Genomic DNA, 25,621 nt, shown 5'->3' with positions numbered 1-25,621 from the left:
CCAATGGAGCCTTGGCTGCAGGAGGGGAAGAGAGAGACAGAGAGGAAGGAGGGAGGGGTGGAGAAGCAGATGGGCGCTTCTCCTGTGTGCCCTGGCCGGGAATCGAACCCGGGACTTCTGCACGCCAGGCCAACGCTCTACCACTGAGCCAACCGGCCAGGGCCAAGTATCTGGGATTTTTAAAAGGATATAGTTTTGTACATTAAAAAGCATAGGTTCTGCAAATCTAGGACCTGAGAAGCTACTTTGAAACTGTGCTGTTATCTACGCAGTGACAGTAATTATTAAGATTTTGTTTGTAAAGATAACACTTGATGTTCCCGGCTGGTTGGCTCAGTGGTAGAGCATCAACTTGGCATGTGGGATGTCCTAGATTTGATTCCCAGTCAGGGCACACAGGAGAAGCACCCATCTGCTTCTCCACCCCTCCTACTTCTTTCTTTCTCTTCCCTTTCTGCAGCCATGGCTCTATTAATTCCAGTGTATTGGCCTTGGATGCTGAGGATGGCTCTTGGAAGCCTCTGCCTCAGGTGCTAAAAATAGCTCAGTTGCGAGCATGGCCCCAGATGGACAGAGCATCAGCCCCAGACAGGAGTTGTTGGATGGATCCCAGTCAGGGCACATGCAGGGGTTTGTCTATCTCCCCTCCTCTCATTTAAACTAAAAAAATAAATAAATAAATAAAATAACACTTGAAGGCAATAAAGTCATTAAGTGTACCAGGCCCTGTCTGTTGCTATATATGGAAACTTGCAGATCACACCAGAGATGTCTGTTGTCAATAGAAGCATCAGCCCCATTTCCAATTATAATGAGTCTTCTTTTATGAAATTATCTAGAAAAATTCAACATGACTTCAACTTGGGTGTATGGTGGTGGTGGTAGGGGAATGTTATCTCTACAGCTCACTCAAACTCCAGGAGGATATTAAAACAGAAGGAAAACAGACATGTTGATTGCTGGATAAAGCCACATGTGGCCCAGAACACACAGAAGTCTTACCATGGCACCAGTGGCCTACATATAACTGGAGACCTCAAATAGATGTCTGGTGATGCCAGATATTATAAACTATTAGAGATAATTAGACCATAGTGATAATGACTACAAAATCATGACTTCAGGGTCAGTGTGGGGCAGTTATTTTTTCATTTCTGTCCTAAGATTCTTCCCTTACTGCAAGACAGTGATAGTGCTTAAGATTTCCATTAGTCACCAGGTAGAGAGAACAGCACAAATGCATCATTGATATGTTTAACAATTTGACACTTAATAGGTAGTTATGAAAGGAAAAAAAAATAGAACATAACAACTGTGGCAGATAGGCCAAAACTATAGGTTGGCGGAATTGTGTTTTTCCTTGAACAATGATTGGTAGTGGATTTCAGTTTACCTAGGCACATGAAGATGAGTCAGGTATAAACTCCCTGATGGTCCTACTCTTTCATACAACGCCTTATCAGAAACCACTGCTTGAACTTTTCAATGTTATAAATGTTTCTATTGCTAGTTGCAATAAAAGAACCTGAGAATTATTCTGGATAGAAGTGTCATCCTGCTGTTCTCATTATGTTCTGTATAGCACACTTGACCTGTGTTGCTCTGTGCTTTTCTCCGCTAGTGGCCTAACGATTGCCATGCTCCTCAGCTGGATGTTCCTACTGCTCCTGCGGTTCACAGCTGGGCTCCTCTTCTGGGTGTTCGTTCTGGGCGTGATTGGAATTATAGGTTATGGTAGGTATCAGCCCTCTTAAAATCACCACATATCAAAATTACCTTTTTCTTTTCAGTCACCGTTATCAATTAGCAGGAAACAGTTTCTTGAAGTGAATTTAATTATTCTTTGCTCCTCCTGAAAAAAAAATGTTAAATTGAGAAAAAAATGTTTAATTTTGCATATATTATTCCTGTGACATTTTTCTTCATCTTGAAAAAAAAAAGTGTGTTTTCAACACGTTCTACTCTTTCACTAGCAGCCTTTGGTGTCATGTCTCATGGGTATTAAGAAGGAAGTAAAAAGAATCCCTTTTAGGTTAATGAAAAAAAACATTTCAGACAACTTCTTTTATTCCATTAATTTTCCTATTTGATCAAAGGCCAGATCTCCATAATTACAGAAGTGTGATCTATTTTTCCCTTTCAATTTAGTACTTTTAATCCAGGTGCTGTCACACACTCTAATAATTAGCTAGTGCTCCGCAATGAGATATCACCCTCTAGAGGCAAGTATTCTGAATTACACTTATTAGATGGAGAGTTAATTTTATTTCAAGGTTGAAATCCACTCACTAACTCCGTTCCCTCCAAAGCAGTACAGATAAAATGTGACCACTAAGAAGGGCATTGAAGTCTCTCCCAGGGAACAGTGCAGCACTGTGGCAGCCTCCTCTCAGTCTTCTAATAAATGCAGGGGCCAATATAGGAGGGTTTGAGAGGTTTCTGTTCAAAACGATGAGTTCCACTGCAACCTACACCATTTGGATCAAAATGCAGTTTATGGTAGCAGACAGGAAAAATAACTATTTCCTGTTTCTATCACTTAAAGGAGAAGAGATTTACACATATTCATATAAGAATGCAGTTGAACCTTATAACCCATCAATTCCACTTCTGGGTATTTAGCTGAGGAAATCTAAAACACTGATTTGAAAAGATATATGCTCCCCTATGTTCTTTAAAGAATTATTTACAATAGCCAAGATGTGGACATAACCTAAATGCCCATCAGCAAATAATTGGGTCAAAAAGATGTGCTTCATATATAAAATGGAGTATTACTCTTACATAAAAATTAATGAACTCTTACCATTTTTGACAACATGGATAGACCTAAAGCATATAATTCTAAGTGAATTAAATCAGAAAGAGAATGACAAATACCATATGATTTCATTAATGAGTGGCATCTAAAGAACAAATTAAATGAACAAAATAGAAACAGACTCATAGATACAGAAAACTGATGGTTGCGAGAGGGGAGTGGGTTAGGCAGCAGGGTGAAAAAGGTGAAAGGATTAAGAAGTACCAGTTGGTAGTTACAAAGTATGCATGGGATATAAAGTACAGCATAGGGAGTATAGTCAATAATATAATAACTAAGTATGGTGCCGGGTGGGTACTAGACTTAAGGGGGATCACTTCATATATTAAATAACTGTGTAACCACTACGTTGTACACCTGAAACCTAATATAAAATAATATTGAATGTCAACTGGAATTGAAAAAAAAAAAAGAATACAGTTGAATCTCCCGGTTCTGTAGTCAGCCTGAAATCTAATCCCAGCTCCATAATGTATAACTGGGAAACTTTGGAAAAGTTTCTTAATGATTATAAGACTCAGTTTCCTTATCCATAGCATCAGGTTGCAATAATGATATCTCTACCTCCCAAGATTGTGAGGATTAAATGTGAAAATGAGTATAACACTCTTAGAACAGTGCCTGACACATAGTAAGCACTCTATGTATTATATTATTGGGTTATTGTTATTATCCTCCTCATTATGCTCAGTGACTTTCTGGACAACCATTTACATCTCTTCAGGCATTCCTGCTGTGCAGCTGCCCATGAAGACGTGGGTCAGTCTGAAGAAAGACCTGCTGTCCCTTAATCAGAAACTCCCAAGACAGCTTTTTGTTTAAAAATCTTTCTGTGTGCTTCTGCTTATAGCACTAAATAACCTCTGCTCTTTGCCAACGTGAAGCCTGAGCATGTGATTCAATCACTCTTTTATTATTATCAAGAAAAGAAGGGCAGTAAAGCTTGCTATTGATTTCACTGACTTGTCTTAAGGACCAAGAAAATCTAAAATTCATTATAGCCCAAGTTTGACAATGATGAAAAGGAAAAATATGGTCAATATAAAAAAAGTGCAGGTAAAACAACAAAGTTTAGCTCTCTATTGACTCCCTAGGTAATCTTCACCCAAGAATTAATGGTGTGGCAAATAAGCTTGAAGTTATACATTGGGTGGAGAAATATCCAACTAGATTGGAAAGTATATATAAGTAAGAAAGACTGTATATAACTGACATCTGCTACTATCTTGGAAAATCAATTGTCAATATATCATGGGAAACCAACCATTTCCTACTGACAGCAGCCTCTTTACTGGGGCAGAGAACATGTGGATGTGTCTTACTGACCAGGGGAAAAAGCCAGGCTGTTTGTGGAGAAATGGCCCTGAACAGCAGTGGAACAGTTCTCATTGACCAGAACAAAGTTAAGAGTTACACAGGAGAGACCATTTAACACCATGCTTATAAGCATTGATTTGGAGATTGAAAAGGCAAAATTCCAGATTCATTATATGTTAACTATGTAAGTATATAGTCTCTCTAATTTGTAGTTTCTTCAACTATATAATAGGAATATGTGATAAATAAAATAATGCACAGAGTACTTATAAAACTGCCGAGCATGTAGTAATTGTTCAGTAAATAATATAAATATCTGTTGTTATTATTATGCGTGTATATTATTGAGGAAGAAGGAGTTGAAGCCCAGGTATCATGCGTTAAAAAGTAAAGAGAAAGAAAGATAAAGCAATAGAAAAAGATATAGGAAAACACTGCTAAGACTTTCACATCCATCATTATGAAGGAAGTAGTCTGAAGGGCTTTTATTGCTATGGAACAATGGCATAAAAATAGTATTGTATTATTTTATATAATTTATTATTTTGATGAGCTTACAGGAAATAAATCTCCATAAAGAAAAAAATTTAAACCCACGAGCTAAAAATGTAGGATACTGAGCAGGAAGCACATGTGAGACGCTAGGTATTACAATCTGAAGAGTCTGAGACCAGAGCCAGCAGCAGGTGATCAGACTTGAAATCTGAGGAAGTCTTGAATCCTGGAAAATATCTAAAGTGACCCCAATTTAGTAGTACCTCTGGCTGCCAACAAAAACAAATATAATCCCCCTCTTGATAAAAGCATCTTTAGTTTAGATCACCAGTAAGATGAATAAAGTATGAGTCGAATCAAAGGTTACCGAACATGAAAGAAAAAGATATTTTGTGAGAAAAATAACAAAAACAAACTATAAACATCATATTGAGGTCTCTAAGAAATTATATATGGGAATTAGTAAATATAAAAAATGAAATAAGCATATATAAACTGTTTAAGAATTAAGAATAGTATTTTTAAAAATAAGAAATCAGCCCTGGCCGGTTGGCTCAGCGGTAGAGCGTCGGCCTGGTGTGCGGGGGACCCTGGTTCAATTCCCGGCCAGGGCACATAGGAGAAGCGCCCATCTGCTTCTCCACCCCCTCCCCCTCCTTCCTCTCTGTCTCTCTCTTCCCCTCCCGCAGCCAAGGCTCCATTGGAGCAAAGATGGCCCGGGCGCTGGGGATGGCTCCTTGGCCTCTGCCCCAGGCGCTAGAGTGGCTCTGGTCATGGCAAAGCGACGCCCCGGAGGGGCAAAGCATCACCCCCTGGTGGGCAGAGCATCGCCCCTGGTGGGCGTGCCGGGTGGATCCCGGTCGGGCGCATGCGGGAGTCTGTCTGACTGTCTCTCCCCGTTTCCAGCTTCAGAAAAATACAAAAAAAAAAAAAAAAAAAAAAAAAAAATTATCAAAAATGTTTAAGCATACATGAAGATGAACAAAATGGAACTTTTAAAAATTAAAAAAAATTACTAGGTTAAAATTAAATTGATAATTGAATTAATGAACTAAAAGATTAATCTGAATTATCCAAAATACAGCAAAATATGACAAGGGAACTAAATATGATCATGTGGTCATGAGAGATAAAGAATAGTTTGAATAAGACCTAAATATATGAGTCATATTTAAAAGTTATTGAATGAGAATTTTCTAGAACTGATGAAAGACATAAATTTATAGAAGCAGGAAGCTCTAATTATACCAAAGAGAGTAAGAGAGAAAACATCTAGAGATGACGTCAGAGTAATGGCGGGGTAGGAAGCGATACCGATAAATCTCCCCCAAAACTCAACAAGATCTTCAACCAGAAACAGAAAACATCTATATCTAGTCATACATTCTGTATTCATTAATTCAACAAATATTAGTTGAGCAGTTATAGTGTACAAGCAGTATCCTAGGCTTCTGAGATAGAACAGTAAACAGACAAAGTTTCTTGCTCTTCTGATGCTTACAGTTTATGCAAATTATCTATTAGAATGTAATATTTGCTATGGGAAAAAGAAAAAGTAGAACCAGTGATAGAGGATTTAGAGTATTATAATAAGTCAAGGAGTATAAATTGTAATATTAGTAGGGTAGGCCTTTTTGAGAAGGTGCTTGAAGGAGGCAATGGAAGTAGCCATTGGAGATAGGGGGAAAGTTCTAGATAGTGAGTACAGCTAGAGCAAAGGCCCGAAGGTAGGAGTGTGTGAAGAAATGGCTAGAAGGCTTGTGTGGATGGGTGGACTAAGTAAAGGGGAAAATAGTCAGAGATGAAGTCATAGAATATTTGAAGGGCCAGGGACTTATAGATTATTGTAAGATCTTTTACTCTGAGTTAAATGCAGAGGTAAGGTTTTAAACAGAGAAGGGATGTGAAATGATGATTGCTCTAGTCCTGAGTTGAGAAGAGACTGTAGTGAGGCAAGAGAAGAATCAAACAGACCAGTGAGGAGACTATTGCAATAATCCATGTGCCAATTGAGAGTATCTCAGATCATGTTTTTAATGTAGAAACAACTGAATTTCCTGATGGATTGAATGCAGCTCTTGAGAGAAAGGGAGGAGTCAAGAATGACTCAAAGCTTTACATTTGAACAACTGGAAAGATAGACTTTTTCATCAATTGAGATAGAGAATGTTAGAATATAGGAAGCTTGGTGTGGAAAGGGAATTGATCAGTAGTTTAATTTTGAATATGGTTGAGTTTGAAATGTTTATTAGGCATGAAAGTGGAGATATGAAGTAGGCAGTTGGATATTCAGTCTGGAATTAAAGAGAGAGTGCTAGCCTAGAGAAACACATTTAGGCCTGACCTGTGGTGGCGCAGTGGATAAAGCGTCATCCTGGAACTCTGACATTGCTGGTTCAAAACCCTGGGCTTGCCTGGTCAAGGCACATATGGGAGTTGATGCTTCCTACTCCTCCCCCCTTTCTCATTCTCTCTCTCACTCTCTTTCTCTCTTTCTACTGTCTCTCTAAAAGTAAATAAATAAAATCTAAGAAAGAAATTTTTTTTTAACAAAAGAGAAATGCATTTAGGAGCCAGGAGCACTAGAGCTATGAGATTAGCTGAGATCAGTGTATATAGAGATGTGAACCAAAGACTGAGCTCTGAGACCTTCCAATAGTAAAAGGTCAGGGAAAAGTGAAGGGACCAGCAAAGGTCACAGAAGAGAAGCAGGTGTTTTTGAAAATCAAAAGTAGGTGACATTTTGAAGACAAGTGAAAAAAAGGGGAGTAATCAACCATGTCAAATGGGATAAAGATAAAATGGGCCAAGAAAGATAAAATTTGAGAATTGGTCTTGGATTTAGAAAGTGGAAAGATGCTTGGTGATCTGATGACAGTTTTGGTAAAATAATGAGGGGAGAAAAGCCTGTTTAGGGTAGATTAAAAACATATTGGAGGAGAAGAATTGTAGTCAGAAAATATAAGTGGCTATTTTGGGGAGATTGGTTGTAATGGGGAACAACAAATTAGCTAGTAGATGAGGGAAAGAAGGTCAAAGTAGAATTTCTTTTGTTTTATTCATTAAAATGGAAGAAAGAACAACATACTTATATATTGTTTAGAATGATCTACTGGAAAGCAAGAATTTAAGGAGAAAGAAATTATGAAACTTCAGAATACTAATGACAAAAGATTTTAAAAAGAACAGGAGAGAAAAGATATCACATATAAAGAAACAATAAGGCAGAAGCAGAAAGTGAAATAATAATTCAAAGAGTTAAGAAAAAGTAACTGTCAACCTAGAGTTAAGAAAAAGTAACTGTCAACCTATAGCTATATACACTCAGCAAAACTATCTTTCTAGGTGAGTGTTATATAGTTAAAAATAAGCAAAAAGTAGAGTTTACAAATAGATATATACTAAGGGAAATCCTAAAGGATGTATTTTAAGAAGAAGAAAAATAATTCCACAAAAGGATGGTAAATATGTAAGTAAATCTGAATAAACTTTGTATAAAATAATAATAATATTTAATTTTTTGAAATATTTAATAATTTGATCAAATAACTTTTGATCTAAATTCCTTGTATTTTCTTGTTAAGGTATTGACTTTAAACCTGGTTATTAAGTGCACATAGCAAATTTTCAAGGGTAATCTATTTTAAAAATAGAGTAGATATCTCCAGACCACTGAAGGGAAAAAATAGAATATAAGTAAACAAACAAAAATTTATTTATTTTTAAAAGACAAAAATTGCAAGAAAAGAAGTATAGCCATAAAGTGGAACAGGAAAAGCAAAATGTAAGTACGTAGAAACAAAAATAAATATATCAATACATTAAATATAAAATTATTAAATTCACCATTAGAATATAAAGATTGTCAAGCTGAATTAAAGTATACACATACCAGTTAGAGCTGTATGTTATTTCCAATAGTTACACAACATGTAAGGAAATTGACAATTAAGACATGGCTAACAATATACTGTACTAGCAATCAATAACAAAGAAAAAGCTGCAGTAGCCATAATAATATCAGACAAAATAGATTTTAGAATAAAAAGCATTATTAGTTATACAAAGGATTTGATTCACTAAAAAGATATACCAATTCTAAACATGTATACAGCTAATAAAATAGCTTCAAAATTCATAGAACTATAAGGATAAATAAATAAACTGATAAGTAATAAATCTGTATGGGATAAATCTCCCTTAGGGGGAAATTTCAACACATCTTTCTATTAAAACAGGAGAATAATAAGCACAAAATTCAGAATAATTGCTTTATGGCAGGAATAGGCAAGAAGATATGATAGAATTACATCAGGTAGAATAAAAAAATTTTAATTTGTTTAATGAGAAAATTTGAGGTTATCAAATCTTTTTTTTCTTTTTTTTTCTTTTTTTTTTTTGTATTTTTCTGAAGTTGGAAACCGGGAGGCAGTCAGACAGACTCCCGCATACGCCCGACCGGGATCCACCCGGCATGCCCACCAGGGGGCGATGCTCTGCCCAGCTGGGGCATCACCCTGTTGCAACCAGAGCCACTCTAGCACCTGAGGCAGAGGCCACAGAGCCATCCTCAGCGCCCAGGCCAACTTTGCTCCAATGGAGCCCTGGCTGTGGGAGGGAAAGAGAGAGACAGAGAGGAAGGAGAGGGGGAGGGGTGGAGAAGCAGATGGGTGCTTCTCCTGTGTGCCCTGACTGGGAATCGAACCCAGGACTCCTGCACGCCAGGCCGATGCTCTACCACTGAGTCAACTGGCGAGGGCCAAGGTTATCAAATCTTAAACTAGGTGATACATTTGTGTATGTTCTTTTTCCTTTATACTTTAATATCTACTTCTGTATAACATAATTATGTATGTATTAAGTATTACATAAAGTATTTTTTAAAGAAAAATTTAAAATACACTGGGAAAGCAGAGCCTGAAAGAAAGAGATTTGTCATATCTCTTTGAAAAGTAAATGTCTTTTCTAGTCTAGTTTTGTCTCCTTCTCCATGGGCTCATCTTCACTTTATATCTACAAAAAACAACAACAACAAAAACTGTTAGTTTACAACTAGGAGTTTAAAAAGCTGGATTTTTGTTTTGTTTTGTTTTCATTATTGCTGGAACATTTCCAATATACCTTATCCAGACCCATTGTTCATAAAATTAGTAGACGTCTTAACTCGATATTTACTACTGCTTTATTTAGGCCATGGAAAAAGTCTTTATATAATCTAAAATATAGAGTTTGGGGAGAAATACAGTTAGTCCATATTTGTGTTTCCTAGACATAGATTTTGATAAGAATTTGTGGTAGGTCATTCTACCAAGACATGACTTCACCATCAAAACATTTGGGGGGGGGGCAGAGACAGATAGAGATCAAGAGAGGGACAGGCAGGAAGGAAGAGAGATGAGAAGCATTAATTCTTCGTTGCGGCACCTTAGTTGTTCATTGACTGCTTTCTCATATGTGCCTTGACCAGGAGGCTACAGCAGAGCAAGTGACTCCTTGCTGAAGCCAGCAACCTTGGGCTCAAGCCAGTAGCCTTTGAGTTCAAGCCAGTGACCATAGGGTCATGTTATGATCCCACACTCAAGCCAGTGACCCCACACTCAAGCTGGTGACCTCAGGGTTTTGAACCTGGGCCCTCTGGGTCCCAGTCCGATGCTCTATCCATTGCACCACCACCAATATTTTGAAAAATGCTTCTTTGCAATTTAAAATGTTAAATTTGTTTTTTAAACTGATGATATATTCATGTGCTTTAAATTTTCAAAAAGTATAATGTTTATACAGTGAAAATTTTCCTTCTCATTCTATTCCATGATCATTAACTTTCTCTCCCTTCAGACAAAAAATATTATTTTTTTGTGCATCCTTCCAGAGATACTTTTTGTTTTTTGAGAGAGAGAGAGAGAGATGCAAGGAGAGAGAGTCAGGAACATCAAGCTGCTCCTGTGTGTGTACTGACCAGGAAATTGAACTGGCAACCTCTGTGTTCCGAGACAAGCAATCTTGCCAAGGCTTTATTTTTATGATTTTTAGAGAGAGAAAGGAAGAGAGAGAACTGGGAGCAGTAAGGGAAGCATTTTTTGTTCTACTCAGTTATACATTTTTTTTTTTTGGTTGCTTCCCTGTGTGTCCTGACTGGGGATCGAACCTACAACCTTGTTTCGGGACAACGCTCTTAACCGATTGAGCTAACTGGCCAGGGCCTCCAGAGATACTTTGTGTGTGCACAAGTGAATATATATAAAGATTGTTCTTATTATATAAATTACAGCATACTTCTAATGTCATTTTGTACCTTGCTATTTTCACTTAACAAAATGTCATAGAATTATTTAATATCACTAGAATTTACCCTTTTCATGTAGAAATATACTATATAGTATTCCACTGTACAAGTATACCATGACTTATGGACATTAAGGTTGTTTCTAATCAAAAGGATATTTAAAGTCAAATGTTGCCACAGTCATCCAGACAAATCCTGAGCACATTCAAATTGAATGCTATTAGATAAAGAAAAAATATTTACTATGTAAATATGAATCCTGCCTTTATAAAAATGACCACTATGATCAAATACATGTAGATATGTATGATAAGCACATAGCTTATATTTGAGAAAATAACATTTTATAATAGTCTGCTTTCCTTTCCTTTTCAAGGAATATGGCACTGTTACAAGGAATACAGAAATCTTCAAGAACAACCAAATTCTCATTTAACTATATATGACATCGGGATTCAGACTGATATAAGAATGTACCTTCAAGTGAAACAAACATGGTTCACTTTTAGTGAGTGGATTTTAAAAACTGATTTTGTTAAAATTGTAATAATGAGAAAACATCTTTTTGTCTAAAGAAAAGCTTGGATTGGTGTAACCTGTCAAGCACACTTGTTGCTAATATCATTAAAGTAAATGTGTTTATAATCTTACTAGCTACAGTAAATGAAAAAGTCATTGAGTGGAATTTATTATGTAATCTAAGAAGACATTATCTTACAATGATTTCAAGCTTTCTGCTTTTAACTTGAAATGTTTTGGATGTGGATGTTTATAGCCATTTACCTGATATCCAAGATGTTTTAAAAGGAAAAAAATGCTTGAATTTTCAAACTTGTTTAAGAAAAATAGAAAAAAATTTTTATAACAGAAAATTTTAAACTATTTATTACAGGAAATGGAATAATAAGTAACAAAAATAAATTTATATTTTAAACTATTAATTCAGATTATCAAACTAGTTTTTTGTGTGTGGTTTTTTATTTTTTTAATGAGAGGAGGGGAGGCAGAGAGATAGACTCCTGCATGCACACTGATCAGGATCCACCCGGCAAGCCCACTAGGGGACAAAGGGGACAATGTTCTGTCCATCTAGGGCCCTTGCTCCATTGCTACCAGAGCCATAATTTAGTGCCTGACATTGAGATCATGGAGCCATCCTCAGCACCAGAGACCAACTTGCTTGAGCCAATCGAGCCATGGCTGCAGGAGGGAAAGAGAGATTGAGAGTAGAGAAGGAGAGAAGGGGGAGGGGTGGAGAAGCAGAAGGTTGCTTCTCCTGTGTGCCCTAACCAGGAATCAAACCCGGGACATCCACACGCTGGGTTTACACTTGACCACTTAACCAACCAGCCAGGGCCCTGATTATCAAATTAGTTAAAGGTAATCTTAACAAAATTTTTAAAGCAAGATGATTTCAGAGATAGCTTTCAACCTATATTCCTAGAACAGATTTATTATAATATTCCTTTCAACTTCACAGAGATTCATGTTCTTTAATCAAGATTTAAAAAATAATCTCTAATTATGTTGCTTAAGAATAAAATTCACCTTCATATTGTTGAAGTTTGAAAGCCAGTAAAGACATATTCAAGGAAGCCTGGTGATGGAGCCCAGAGAGAGCCTCAGAGGGGTCACTAACTGGGTGGGACATCATGATTCCAGCTATGTGTCCCATCCCAGTAAATTTGTCAACTTGACTTTGCCACTTTACCCAAAAGTCACTAGGCTTTCAAGAACAGGCTCACATTATGTCCCTAGAGTGCCATTTTATTTGTGTACACTGTTAAGTTTACACTATTTGGTACACTGTTTTATACGCTCCCTGACCAGAATGCAGACATATCCCATCGTTGGTCAAATAAGTTTTTAAATATGATATATGTTTGCTCGCTTATAGTTTGCACTAGGTGTGGGTGACAGGCTGTAAGCAGGCAGGGTCATTATAGCCTAAGGCTTAGTTTTAAGACTAAGCTTTTCCCCACACCCTTGACTGATTGCATGATGTGGGGTGGTGCACTCTCATGAGGAATCCCATTATGCCTCAGATAAGTGACTTTGTATCAGAGACTTCCTTATTTATATATTGGATTAAAGGTTTTGATTTCTATACTATAAAATGGGGGCAGAGCGGGAGCTTGCTCTCTCTTGGTTCCTGAGATTAGCATTAGAGAGCAGAGAAAGGCCATGTGGAGGAGAGGAGAAGCAGCCAAGATGGCTGAGTGCTGAAGGAGAAGCCAGTTTGTGCAGAGAAAGGGAGATGGGGAACAGAGGTGAATAAGGCTGGTGAGGTTAGGAAACTTGGATAAGTCAGTGGCTTTGGGAACCCTGAATGGAAAGGGAAGTGTTTTCCCACTGTGTGTATTTCTTGCCTGCCAGGTGCAAGCTAGGATTAAAGGTAATGGCCCACCATTTCTTGGCTCCATTGTTTCATTACTGTCTGTCCGAATCCAATGCGAATCTGCATGGGCCAGGTAGCTCTGATGGTGGCCATGGCTACTGGCTTTACACCCATCTAGGACACAGCTTTCCTGGGACCACAGCATTTCGGGAACAGATTAATAGTAAAAAGTTTTATTAGCGGAGGCCTCAATTTTGATCGATGTTTTTTTAGGCTCCTGCCAAACACAATGGTCTTACCCTGAGGCACACAGCCCCCAGCAGACTCCTCTGTCAACCCAATTTAGTTCTCTTTTCCTAGGACAGTGCTGGGTCAGAACACTAAATCCTTGTTTTTTGGGTACCCATTTCTAGCTTTCATCAGCCTAGTTCTCTTCATATAATGAACACATTATTTTTTCAAATATGTTTTGCCAAATTGTTTTGTTTTTAGCTATTTTTAACTATAAAAATCAAACTTCTTGGCACTTACAGCCTCATCTAATCACTCTTCCTGAATTTGAAGTGATTTCATATCTCCTCAGCAATCCACTTACTGTTAGCTCTTATCTCTACAGAAGGCAAGTCTCATCCATTATATTATGTACTGAAACTTCTCGATTTACTTTCAGATGAGTCTTAATTAGAGGTTCTATGGTCATTCTATTGAGATGATTAGAAACTGCAATTGGAAAATTAAGAGATGTACTTTGAAGAGAATACAGAGCTTGCTTTTATTTTTAAGTCTAGAAATACTAATTTTTCCTCAGATGAGACTTCAACTTTCACAATGCATTTATCAGACATTACTTGATTACTTGTACCACGTTTGGACAAAATCTCAGCACTAGAGACAAGTACATAAACGTGATTACACTAATTGACAGAAACACTGAGAATAAGCAGAATTGTATGTTCAACAATACAATTTTTATTAGTCTTGGATTATGTTAGGAGATGGTTGTATTCTCATTTCTACTATTAATTATCCCATTCTCCTTCTCTGTGAAGTTATAGTTATACCAGTTTCTCCATAGGGTCTCAAGAAAAATATGTTTCTATTGTTTGTTCTTATTCAATCACAAGGAAGAAATGTAATATATAAGTTCAAAAGGCAATGAAATTTCTTTAATATAACCCTTTTGAACATGCCCTTTTATTAAGATATATGTTTTATATGCAATGTTCTTATCAAGACAATTTCATAATATAAAGCAATTCTGGTATATCACATATTCTTAGGTTTGTCCAAAAAGAAAATAATTTTAGCTTAATATGGTTATACTTCACAATTTGGGGTTCATTTTTTATGTTTTAAGACAGCAGTCCCAACCTTTTTTGGGCCACAGACCGGTTTCATGTCAGAAAATATTTTCACAGACTGGCCTTTAAGGTGGAATGGATAAACGCACAAGTCTACGGCCATACCACCCTGAACGCGCCCGATCTCGTCTGATCTCGGAAGCTAAGCAGGGTTGGGCCTGGTTAGTACTTGGATGGGAGATAAATGTACAAAATAAAATTATGCAACCGGTGTAAAAACTGTGATATTTTTAAATATAATTGTCAAACTTATGAGACAAGCATCAAGAGTGAATCTTAGACGGATGTAACAGAGGGAATCTGGTCATTTTTTTAAAAATAAAACATTGTTCAGACTTAAATATAAATAAAACGGAAATAATGTAAGTTATTTATTCTTTCTCTGTGGACCGGTACCAAATGGCCCACAGACCAGTACCAGTCCACGGCCCAAGGGTTAGGGATCACTGTTTTAAGAGAATCAAAGGTGCATGAAAATATAACTACATAGTTTAACTAAAAAAAGATATAGTAGCAAAATGATACATTGCCAATGTCCTCCCACATCTCTGGGTTAACTGATTTTTACTTACTGGAAATATAAAATGATATTTGATATAACATCAGGATCTTAGTGGTATAACCACAGAATGACACAACGAGCGCTCTGGTGGTGGGCGTCTTCACACATCAGCGGAATAACTATCTAAGAAGCATGCCATGGAATGGTTTCTTCACAGGTGGAAATTTAATTAACTTTCCATTAACTTTTTTTTTATAGTTTCAGATTGTTATTAGCAGTGACATAGTTCCTTAATTTTAAGATTATACCTTTTTACTTTTTACCATTTCTGAAGTCAGGATGCATCTTATAACTAATGAATAGATAGTTAATGGAGGGCTTCTTTACTTTTCTTAAAAAGATATTCCTAAATTAATGATATGTTTTAGAATTGAGAAAATATAGTAATTAGGACTATTTGGCTTCAAGTAAAAAGAAACTAATTCAAGCTATCTGAAAAGAAAAGAAAATTTGAGCGAGCTGGGGCTAAGGCAAAGGTATTTTTATTAGAATAGAAATGTCTCACCAAACTCAAACATGAGACAAAAGCAGCTGAACTTTCAAGTATACCTACATCTAGGAAACAAAAGCCAAAAGAACCCAGGATTTCCTCTCCTCGCTCCTTCTCTCTTTATACACACACACTTTATTTCCTATCTAAAGATTTACTTACTTTGCGTGAAGATAGTTTTGACGCAGTTCATTAAGTTTGTGTAACTCTTAGTTCAAGAGCTTTATAAATGCCAACTTGAAACTTACCTAGAATACCTTACTTCTAATTCTTAGACTTTTATTAGATGATTTGGGCTGTGTTTAAACCCTGATACCATCAATAGTGGCCATGATGGTGGAGTCACAAAATAAAATGTGGTCAACCAAAAGCCGTTGTGTAACTCAGCAAGGTCAATTCATTAAGAGGTATTGTAAGGGCCAACAGAAAGCTTCTTCTCTAATGATTGTCTCACTCAGTGGAGTAAAAGTGAAACATTGAAGAGCTTCCTAAAGCAGAAAAGCAAGTCTTTCTTTCCTCTATGCCTGTTTCCCCATTTCTACAAATGGTGGAAGAAGTTCTCAAGGTAAAGCCTATACAGATGTCATAAAGTTTTTCCAAGATAAAGCCCATTCAATTGAGTTGTTTAAACTTAAGTAAAGATTTTTATCTAGAGTTTTTAACATTTGTGAAGGTTTTGAAAGTGAATGTCTAAGATTGGCTGAAACTATGAAGTGTCAGAATTGGCAGAAATAATCATGAAGCTCAGTCCTAACTTCTGCAGAGAAAGTTTGTCTGTTGGATAGATTTGTATCACGCACTAATTTTGTTTTTTCTTTTTAAAGTGATCATGCTCTGCATCCTTGAAGTGCTTGTCATCCTCATGCTGATCTTCCTGAGGACCCGAATCCGCATCTCCATTGCCCTGCTGAAGGAAGGGAGCAAGTAAGGCCTTGATGGAAAAACTTACCTAGTGTGTATCAGTTGGTCAAGCCAGTCACTGCCTATTGTTCAGATGCCCCAGACTAGTTACCCTTCAAGACGACTTGTTTAAGATCAGATTGCTACTTATTAGAACAGTCATGCTAACCTGTCCTTCAATATCCCTAAAACCTCAATTATCATAGGGTAAAGTAAGGTTAAACTCTGTCTAGTTTACATATTAGCACTTTTTTTTTCCTTCTTTTCCAAATGAGAGAAAGGGAGATAGAAAGACAGACTCTTGCATGCGCCTGACTGGGATCCACCCGGCAACCCCTGTCTGGGGCTGATGCTCTGCCCATCTGGGGCCATGCTCAGAACCGAGCTTATTTTAAGACCTGAGGCGAAGGCTCCATGTAGCTATCCTCAGCACCTGGAGCCTATGTACTTGAACCCATCTAGCCATGGCTGTGGGAGGGGAAGGGAGAGAAGACAGAGAGAGAGAGAGAAAGAGAGAGAGAGAGAAGAGGGAGGGGGAGAAGAGGAGAAGCAGATGGGTACTTCTCCTGTGTGCCCTGACCAGAAATCTAACCTGAAACATCCACATGCCCAGCCAATGCTCTACTAGTGAGCCAGCTGGCCAAGGCCTGGGTTTTTTTGTTGTTTTCTTAACACCAAATGTATGTTAAAAGAATAACATATGTGAAAGTAAGTGATAAAATGCTATATAAAAGTTAGTTATATTGCATATTGCATTATTCCCATACTGATTCACATGTTAATATAAATTGTTGAGATCATTTGCAGAATTTTAAACCACCATAATTCTATAAAGTTGATTACATATTATTACCATTGCTATATAAATGACAAAATTTGCCAGTAGAAGGAATAATTGATCTTAACAGCACCAGACTATATATTTTGTATCTACAGCTCTTAATTCAGAAACATTTTATACCCAGAGCCATTTTTATTAAAACATGCAATAAAATAAACACTAAATTTTTCATAAATTCACACTGGGAGGCAATAACACCTACAGTTTCCAAACTATTCCAAAAGATCACTTGAGAATAATACTTTAAAGTTTTGAATAATGCATGGAAGAAACAAAGAAAGCATTACTATAAAGCCAACAGACCACACTCTTGATTTAAAATGACAGAAACTAAGTTATCAAGGACCAAATTATTTTAAATACTCTTTAAAAATTATTTTAACAAAATTGTCATCTGTAATATAATAGTGCTACCTGAAGCCCCGTGGTTAAATGGTTAACAAACAGTTTGTTAAATTAAACTCTTTCTCCTTCTCACAGTAACTGAAGCCCTATCATTAGCCCTTGAAAACTACTGTTTTGCTGGATTTTTAAAATAATATGATATTGTACATTTTACTGTAACTTAACCCACTCTTATGCCTCCAAATGCGTGTGTGTATTAAAGGACCAATACAACTGTGACAGGTTGATAGTTTGCTCAAGGGAAAATAAGAGTTGGAATAAATGGGTGAGACTACAGGGCAAACAGAGAGATTCTTTGCAATTCTCTTAACAGCAGTGTCTGGAGGAAGGAGAAAACAGCATAGCTCAAACAGGAAAGTGAAGAAGGTAGTAAATTTAATAGAAATCGAAGATGTGTCAATTCATTAGGAGTGGAAATATTTCCATCTGAGTGCTCAATGGCTATACCAAACAGTACTGGATTTAATCTAGTGTCATATGAAGAAAAGGTCATTCAAAAGTAGTTAAGGACAGGACAAATAGGATGGTGACCATTTCAGAAACCATGTCTTATGAGGAAATAGCAAAGGAATAATTATCCTGCAGACTAAAAGAATAAATTACTTAGCCCTGGCCGGTTGGCTCAGTGGTAGAGCGTTGGCCTGGCGTGCAGAAGTCCCGGGTTCGATTCCTGGCCAGGGCACACAGGAGAAGCGCCCATCTGCTTCTCCACCTGTCCCCCTCTCCTTCCTCTCTGATTCTCTCTTCCCCTCCTGCAGCCAGGGCTCCATTGGAGCAGGGTTGGCCCGGGCACTGAGGATGGCTCTGTGGCCTCTGCCTCAGGCACTGGAATGGCTCTGGTTGCAGCAGAGAGAAGCCCCAGGTGGGCAGAGCATTGCCCTTTGGTGGGCATGCCAGGTGGATCCCGGTCGGGCGCATGCGGGAGTCTGACTGCCTCCCTGTTTCTAACTTCAGAAAAGTACAAAAAATAAAAATTAAAAAAAAATAAATAAAGAATAAATTACTTTGAGGGATTGCTGTGTTAAAAAGGTGGTCATGGCTTCTCCAAAGGCAGTGGACGTTAATTACGGCCAGGCAGATATGGAAGAATTTTCTAATATACTGGAAAGAAATAGAATAAGCTGTGTCATATAAAAGTAAGTTTCTAACAATGTGGTCACCAGAGGCTTATGAACAAATTTTAAAGATTGTAAAGAAAAGATTTCTGAATTAGGGAGGGATTCTCACATTTGATGAGATGATTGTCATGGTCCTCTCCAATTTTAGAAGTCTAAGAATCCAGCCTGGCCAGGCTGGGCACAGTGGATAGAGTGTCAGACTGAAGACCCAGGTTCAAAACCCCGAGGTTGCCAGCTTGAGTGCGGGCTCATCCGGCTTGAGCGCAAGCTCACCAGTTTAAGCATGGGGATGCTGGCTTAAGCGTGGGATCATAGACATGACCCCATGGTCACTGGCTTGAGCCCAAATGTTGCTGGCTTGAAGTTCAAGGTGGCTGCCTTGAGCTCAAGGTCACTGGCTTGAACAAGGGGTCACTAGTTCTGCTGTAGTGCCCCCCCCCAGTCAAGGCACATATCAGAAAGCAATCAGTGAACAACTAAGCCGCTGCAACAAAGACTTGATGCTTCTCATCTCTTTCCCTTCCTATCTGTCTGTCCCTATCTGTTCCTTTCTCTGTTTCAAAAAAAAATGTAAAAATCTAAACAAAAGGACGAAATATTATGATTATAATGTCTCAAATCTTTAGGAGTCAGACAGAAATAAGAAAAGAGTAGAGAATTTGAGTAAATTTAGGCAAGAAATGTGAGCATTAAATAATGTCTCCAACTTACAATAAATAAATACATAAATAAATAAACAAATAAATAAATAAAATAAAATTTAAAAACCAGCTAAAAATATGCCAGCATAATCAGCACAAAAGAGTTGATGTTTATTACCAATGTTCTTAAAAGAAATTCCGTCTAAGGCTTATCTAGATCAAATTTAAAATTTGAATTGAGAATTTATAGCACTGGATCATTTTGATCTAGATAAGCCTTAGACGGAATTTCTTTTAAGTTAAAAATTTAATTGAGACTTTATAGCACTGGATCATTTTGAATTTTAACTATTTTTTCTATTTCAGAGCCATTGGATATGTCCCTACTACATTAATTTATCCACTTTTAACTTTCATTTTCCTCTCGATCTGTATTTGCTACTGGGCCGTGACAGCTGTGTATCCTTTGGTAATTTATCTCATGGAACCTCGGGTCCACACCACCATTCGGGAACCAGGAGTCCAGTGTTTTTCATTCTTGGAAGATTAGGAACATCCTAAAGAAATAACTGATTATTTTTTCAGCCAAGCTCTAAAAATCCTTTAATTTACCGATTGATTTTCTCTCATACAGGCCACTTGGTAGATTTTGTTTTATTTTTGTCTTCACATATGGTACTTCTCCTTGGTGATAACCTTAAAAACTTCTATATATTTTACTGTTTTCAAGAGGCCTCTCTGTGCAGTTGACCTATGTTATATTACTCTGGGCCTGAAGAATGGATGAACTATTAAAAGATTCAAAAATTTTTTATGTTAATCTCACAAAGGATTTTTAAGTTATTTGAATTATTTCTATGTCTATGTATTTTCAACTTACCAGCAAATAATTTATCCTTAATAGAGTTTACTCAGTTACTTGGCTTCATCAGGGATACCCATATACAAAATTGTAACCCCAGATGGGCAATGTAAACATGAAAATAAAACCTGTGACCCAGCGGTAAGTAAAAAAAATTCTCTTTTATTTAACTTCAGTACAGAACTCTACTACATTTCATCCAGCAGTGTTGTAGGAGTTGTTCATAGAGAGCCTGAAGTAAAGAATATAGAGAAATAGAGACCCTGTATATTGATAGAGATCACTGTAGAGAAGGGGTGAGTGAGTCAGGTGTTAGCAGGAGAACACTGGAAACGGTGGGAGAATAGAAAGGAAGCTCTATTGGCCCTGGCCGGTTGGCTCAGTGGTAGAGCTCGGCCTGGTGGGCGGGGGACCCGGTTCGATTCCTGGCCAGGGCACATAGGAGAAGCGCCCATTTGCTTCTCCACCCCCACCCCCTCCTTCCTCTCTGTCTCTCTCTTCCCCTCCCGCAGCCAAGGCTCCATTGGAGCAAAGATGGCCCGGGCGCTGGGGATGGCTCCTTGGCCTCTGCCCCAGGCGCTAGAGTTGCTCTGGTCGTGGCAGAGCGACGCCCAGGAGGGGCAGAGCATCGCCCCCTGGTGGGCAGAGCGTCGCCCCTGGTGGGCGTGCCAGGTGGATCCCTGTCAGGCGCATGCAGGAGTCTGTAGTCTGTCTGACTATCTCTCCCTGTTTCCAGCTTCGGAAAAATACAAAAAAAAAAGAAAAGAAAAAAAAGAAAAAAGGAAGCTCTTTATTTCCTGAGCGCATTTGTCTTATCATATCTCCAAGAAGCACTAATAAATGTGAAACTAAAGAGGGGTGAAGAGGGATGAACATAGGATGGAAAATGAGATATGCATTCCAGAGTTCATAAAAAAAAACAAACATAAAATTATGTGATTGAAAATAGGAATAACCACAGAAACTCATGGGAAAAGTATAGGACATGCAATTGGGAGTGGGCGTTTTACACACAAAGGGAAGTCCAGGAGGGTGTTATCTTGGAATAGCATTTAATCTCATGCTATCTACGTTGTTTCTTTCCGAGTGCAGATTTTTAACACAACTGAAATTTCCAAAGCTTGCCCTCATGCTCAGTGTAACTTCGCTTTCTACGGTGGAAACAGCCTATACCATAAATACATCACTACCTTCCAGATATTCAATCTCTTTGTCTTTCTCTGGCTTATGAACTTTGTCATTGCATTGGGTCAGTGTGCCCTTGCTGGTGCCTTTGCTTCTTATTACTGGGCCTTGAGAAAACCTGATGACATTCCACCATATCCACTTTTTACTGCATTTGGACGAGCCATACGGTAAGTTTCTCATTGAAACTCTGTTTTTCCAAGTGATGTTTAGTATGCTTATAATTCAATCTTTTGCTTATCATTCAAGTGGCAAGGCACAAAATAGCTCAAAGGTATGATTCAAAATTTATGGATGCTCATTGGCTCTGTCTGGCTTTATAGCCACAATTGTATACTCCCTAACTAGACCAGTATTATTCTAAATACCATGGGTACTAGAGATAAAATATTGGGGATGGCACCAAATTAAAGATTAACAATTAAACCGAGCAGTGGATGCCCATTGCTCAGCTCAAGCATCCTATCTTATGCTGACAGACAGTTGGTATTATTTCTGTAGGTGAAGTGCAAAAGGTGTATGGATGGTTTAAAACTCTCTAGATCTTTATCAATCTGAATGGAGGAGTGTAAGAAGCTCTTTTATATCATCTTCCTGCACATCCCTTTTATCTATAAAAATTGTTTAATTTCTTTTTAGTTAATAGTGGAGATATTTTAACTTTTATTCTCACTTTATCTTTGCCCAGATATCACACAGGATCTCTAGCATTTGGATCCTTGATTCTTGCATTAATTCAAGTGTTTAGAATAATCCTAGAATACTTGGACAAACGTCTTAAAGGTAAGATTCCAGAAGTCCCTTTACACAGACTCCTTGACTTCCATGAAGAAAATAGATTGGGACAAGTGGTTGCAGGAAACATGATGACTGTAACTAGGGTAATAAAGATGGAGGTGATCAGATTGGGGATGTATTTGGAAAGAAAAACCAACAGGACTTTCTGAAGCATTGAATACAAGAGGGGGCAGGGGAGAGGAGCAGTGGTGAAGGAAGGGAGAAAAAGTGTGTGGTGCTTTTTACTATGATGTCTAAAGCAGAAGCTACAGATTTCACAGAAGAAATGAAAAATTATTGTTTTGCTTGACTTGGCAGTGGTGCAGTAGATAAAGTCGAGCCTGGGACACTGAGGGCCCAGGTTGGAAACTCTGAAGTCACCAGCTTGAGTGCAGGCTCATATGGCTTGAGCGCAGGTTCACCAGCTTGAGTACAGGGTTGCTGTCTTGAGTGTGGGACTCTAAACATGACCCCATGATGGCTGGCTTGAGCCCGAAAGTTGCTGGCTTAAGCCCAAGGTTGCTGACTTGAGCAAGGGGTCACTGGTTTAGCTGGAGCCCCCTGGTCAAGGCACATATGAGAAAGCAATCAACAAACAACTAAAGTGCCGCAACAAAGAACTGATGCTTCTTATCTCTCTGCCTTTCTGTCTGTCTCTAAAATAAATAAATAAATAGATAGATAAATAAATAAATAAATTGTGTTTTTGACATGTTAAGATTGAGAAGCATGCTGGAGTTGTCAGGCAGTTTCAAGTCTAGAGCTCAGGACAGGTCAGGCTTAAAATATAAATATAGGTGTTATTTGCATAAATCTTCATACATGACACATATAGTTTATAAACACATAAACTGTTTAGAATGTACTTTAAAATATTAATTGCCAAAATAATCTTGAAACAGAATAACAAATTGGGAACATTTACATTTCCTGATTTTAATACTTAATATATATAAAGCTACAGTCAGCAAAACAGTGTGGTATTGGCATAAGGACAAACAGATGGGTGTGAAATAGAATAGACAACCCAAACATAAACCCTGAAATATAAGCCCATTCCATGGAGAAAGACAGTTTTTCTTTCAACTACTGCTACTAGTAAAACTGAGTATCTATATGCAAAAGAATAAATTTGGACCCTTACCTTACATCATATAGAAAAATTATTTTAAAGTGGATCATAAAAGGCTAAACATAAAAGCTAAAAGTATAAAACTTTTAGAAGAAAACATGGGAAGAAATCTTCAGACATACATAGATTTGATGGTTTCTTAGATATGACAACAAAGGAAAAAATAGATAAATTAGACTTCATCAGAAGAAAAAAGCATTTAAAAACACTGTAATGAGAGCAAAAAGACAATCCACAGAATGGGGGGGGGGAAATATTTGCAAATCATATGCTAAATAACTCACCACTATTTTGAATATACAAACAACTTCTACAACTCAACAATAAACCCAATTCAACATGGGCAAAGGGTTTTTTAATTTTATAAAACTTTTTCAGCGTTACTGAGATATAATTGACCAATAAAATTGTGTATGTTTGAAGTATACAACATGATGATTTGGTATATATTGTATAAATATATACATTGTAGAATTCCCACATTCAAGGTAATAAACATATCTATTACCTCACCTCACATATTTACATATTTACCTTTTTCCCCTTTTTTCTTTTTTGGTGAAAACACTTAAGTTTTATTCTCTTAGCAAATTTTAATTATACAATACAGAATTATCGACTATATTCACCACTTTATACATTATATCATAAGACCTTATTCATCTTATTACTAAAAGTTTGTACCTTTTTACCACCCTCTCCCTATTTCCTCCACCACTCAACCTACAGCAACCACCATTCTTTTCTTTTTTTAAGAGTTGGACTTCCTTTTTTATTCCACATATAAGTGATAACATAATATTTGCCTTTATCTGGCTTATTTCACTTAGCATAATGCCCTCCAGGCCATCACTGTTGTTGCAAAAGCAGGGTTTTCTTCCTTTTCACACTGAGTTATATCCCATTGTGTATCTATACATTTCCTTTATCTGTTGATCCATCAAATGATATGCAGATTGTTTCCATACATTGAATATTATAAATAATGCTGCATTGAACATGGCAGAACAAATACCTTTCTGAGATAATGATTTCATTTCCTTTATATATATACACAGAAGTGGAACTGTTAGATCATATGGTAGTTCTATTTTTAATTTCTTGAGGAACCTCCATACTGTTTTCTATAGTGGCTGCACCAATTTACATGCCCACTACAGTTGCAGTTTCTTTTTCTTCACATCCTTGCCAACGCTTATCTTTTGTCTTTTTGCTAATAGCCATCCAACAGGTGTGAGGTGATATCTCATGTGGTTTTGATTTTTATTTCTCTGATAATTAGTAATGTTGACTACTTTTTCATGTACCTATTGGCCATTTGTATCTTTTTTTTTTTTTTTTTTTGGGAAAATGTCTACTTAGGTCCTTTGCCCATTTTTTTACATTGGGTTATTTGGGGGGGGGGGGATTTTTGCTATTAAGATCTGAGTCCTTGTATATTTTGGATATCAATGTCTTATCATATATGTGGTTTTCCATTTTTTTTCCATTCCATTAGTTGCCTTTTCATTTTATTGATGGTTTTCTTTGCTGTATATAAGCCTTGTAATTTGATGTAGTCCCACTTGTTCATTTTTTATTTTGTTGACTTTGCTTTTGGAGTCACATTCAAAAAATCATTGCCAATATCAATGTCAAAGAGCTTACCCTTATGTTTTCTTCTAGGAGTTTTATGGTTTCAGCATTATTTTTAAGTCTTTAATCCATTTTGAATTAATTATTGTGTATGGTATAAGAAAAGGGCCCAATTTTATTCTTTTGTATGTGGATATCCACTTTTTCTAGCACCATTTATTGAAGATAACATCTTTTCTACATTACATGGTTTGGCTCCTTTGTCAAAAATTAATTGGCTGTATGTGCATGACTTTATTTCTGCTCTCTCCACTCTGTTTCATTCACTTTTGGGTCAATTTTTACATCACTACCACAATGTTTTGATTACTATAGCTTTAGAATATAATTTGAAATCAGTAAGTACTATAATGACTTTAGTTTTGTTCTTTTTTTCTGAATTGCTCTGGCTACTTGGACTCTAGTGGTTTCATACAAATTTTAGAATGTTTTTCTATTTCTGTGAAAAATGCTACTGG

At 37.1% G+C, this 25,621-nt stretch overlaps 1 protein-coding gene across 3 annotated transcripts in view; it reads left to right on the top strand.

Moving 5' to 3' along the window:
* Positions 1-25,621, top strand: part of SLC44A5 (solute carrier family 44 member 5) — a 433,851-nt gene that overhangs the window by 390,927 nt on the left and 17,303 nt on the right. For all 3 annotated transcript variants that reach the window (XM_066372206.1, XM_066372205.1, XM_066372207.1), the window contains 7 exons: positions 1,622-1,734; positions 11,293-11,424; positions 16,492-16,591; positions 19,939-20,031; positions 20,488-20,575; positions 21,527-21,789; positions 22,308-22,402. In XM_066372206.1, the coding sequence (XP_066228303.1) occupies positions 1,622-1,734; positions 11,293-11,424; positions 16,492-16,591; positions 19,939-20,031; positions 20,488-20,575; positions 21,527-21,789; positions 22,308-22,402 (884 nt within the window). The remainder of the gene's footprint in view (positions 1-1,621; positions 1,735-11,292; positions 11,425-16,491; positions 16,592-19,938; positions 20,032-20,487; positions 20,576-21,526; positions 21,790-22,307; positions 22,403-25,621) is intronic.

The sequence above is a fragment of the Saccopteryx leptura genome, chromosome 3, assembly GCF_036850995.1.
Source record: "Saccopteryx leptura isolate mSacLep1 chromosome 3, mSacLep1_pri_phased_curated, whole genome shotgun sequence".
Lineage (NCBI taxonomy): Eukaryota > Metazoa > Chordata > Mammalia > Chiroptera > Emballonuridae > Saccopteryx > Saccopteryx leptura.
The sequence above is the reverse complement of the archived record's forward strand: the minus strand, read 5'-3'. Positions and strand labels throughout refer to the sequence as shown.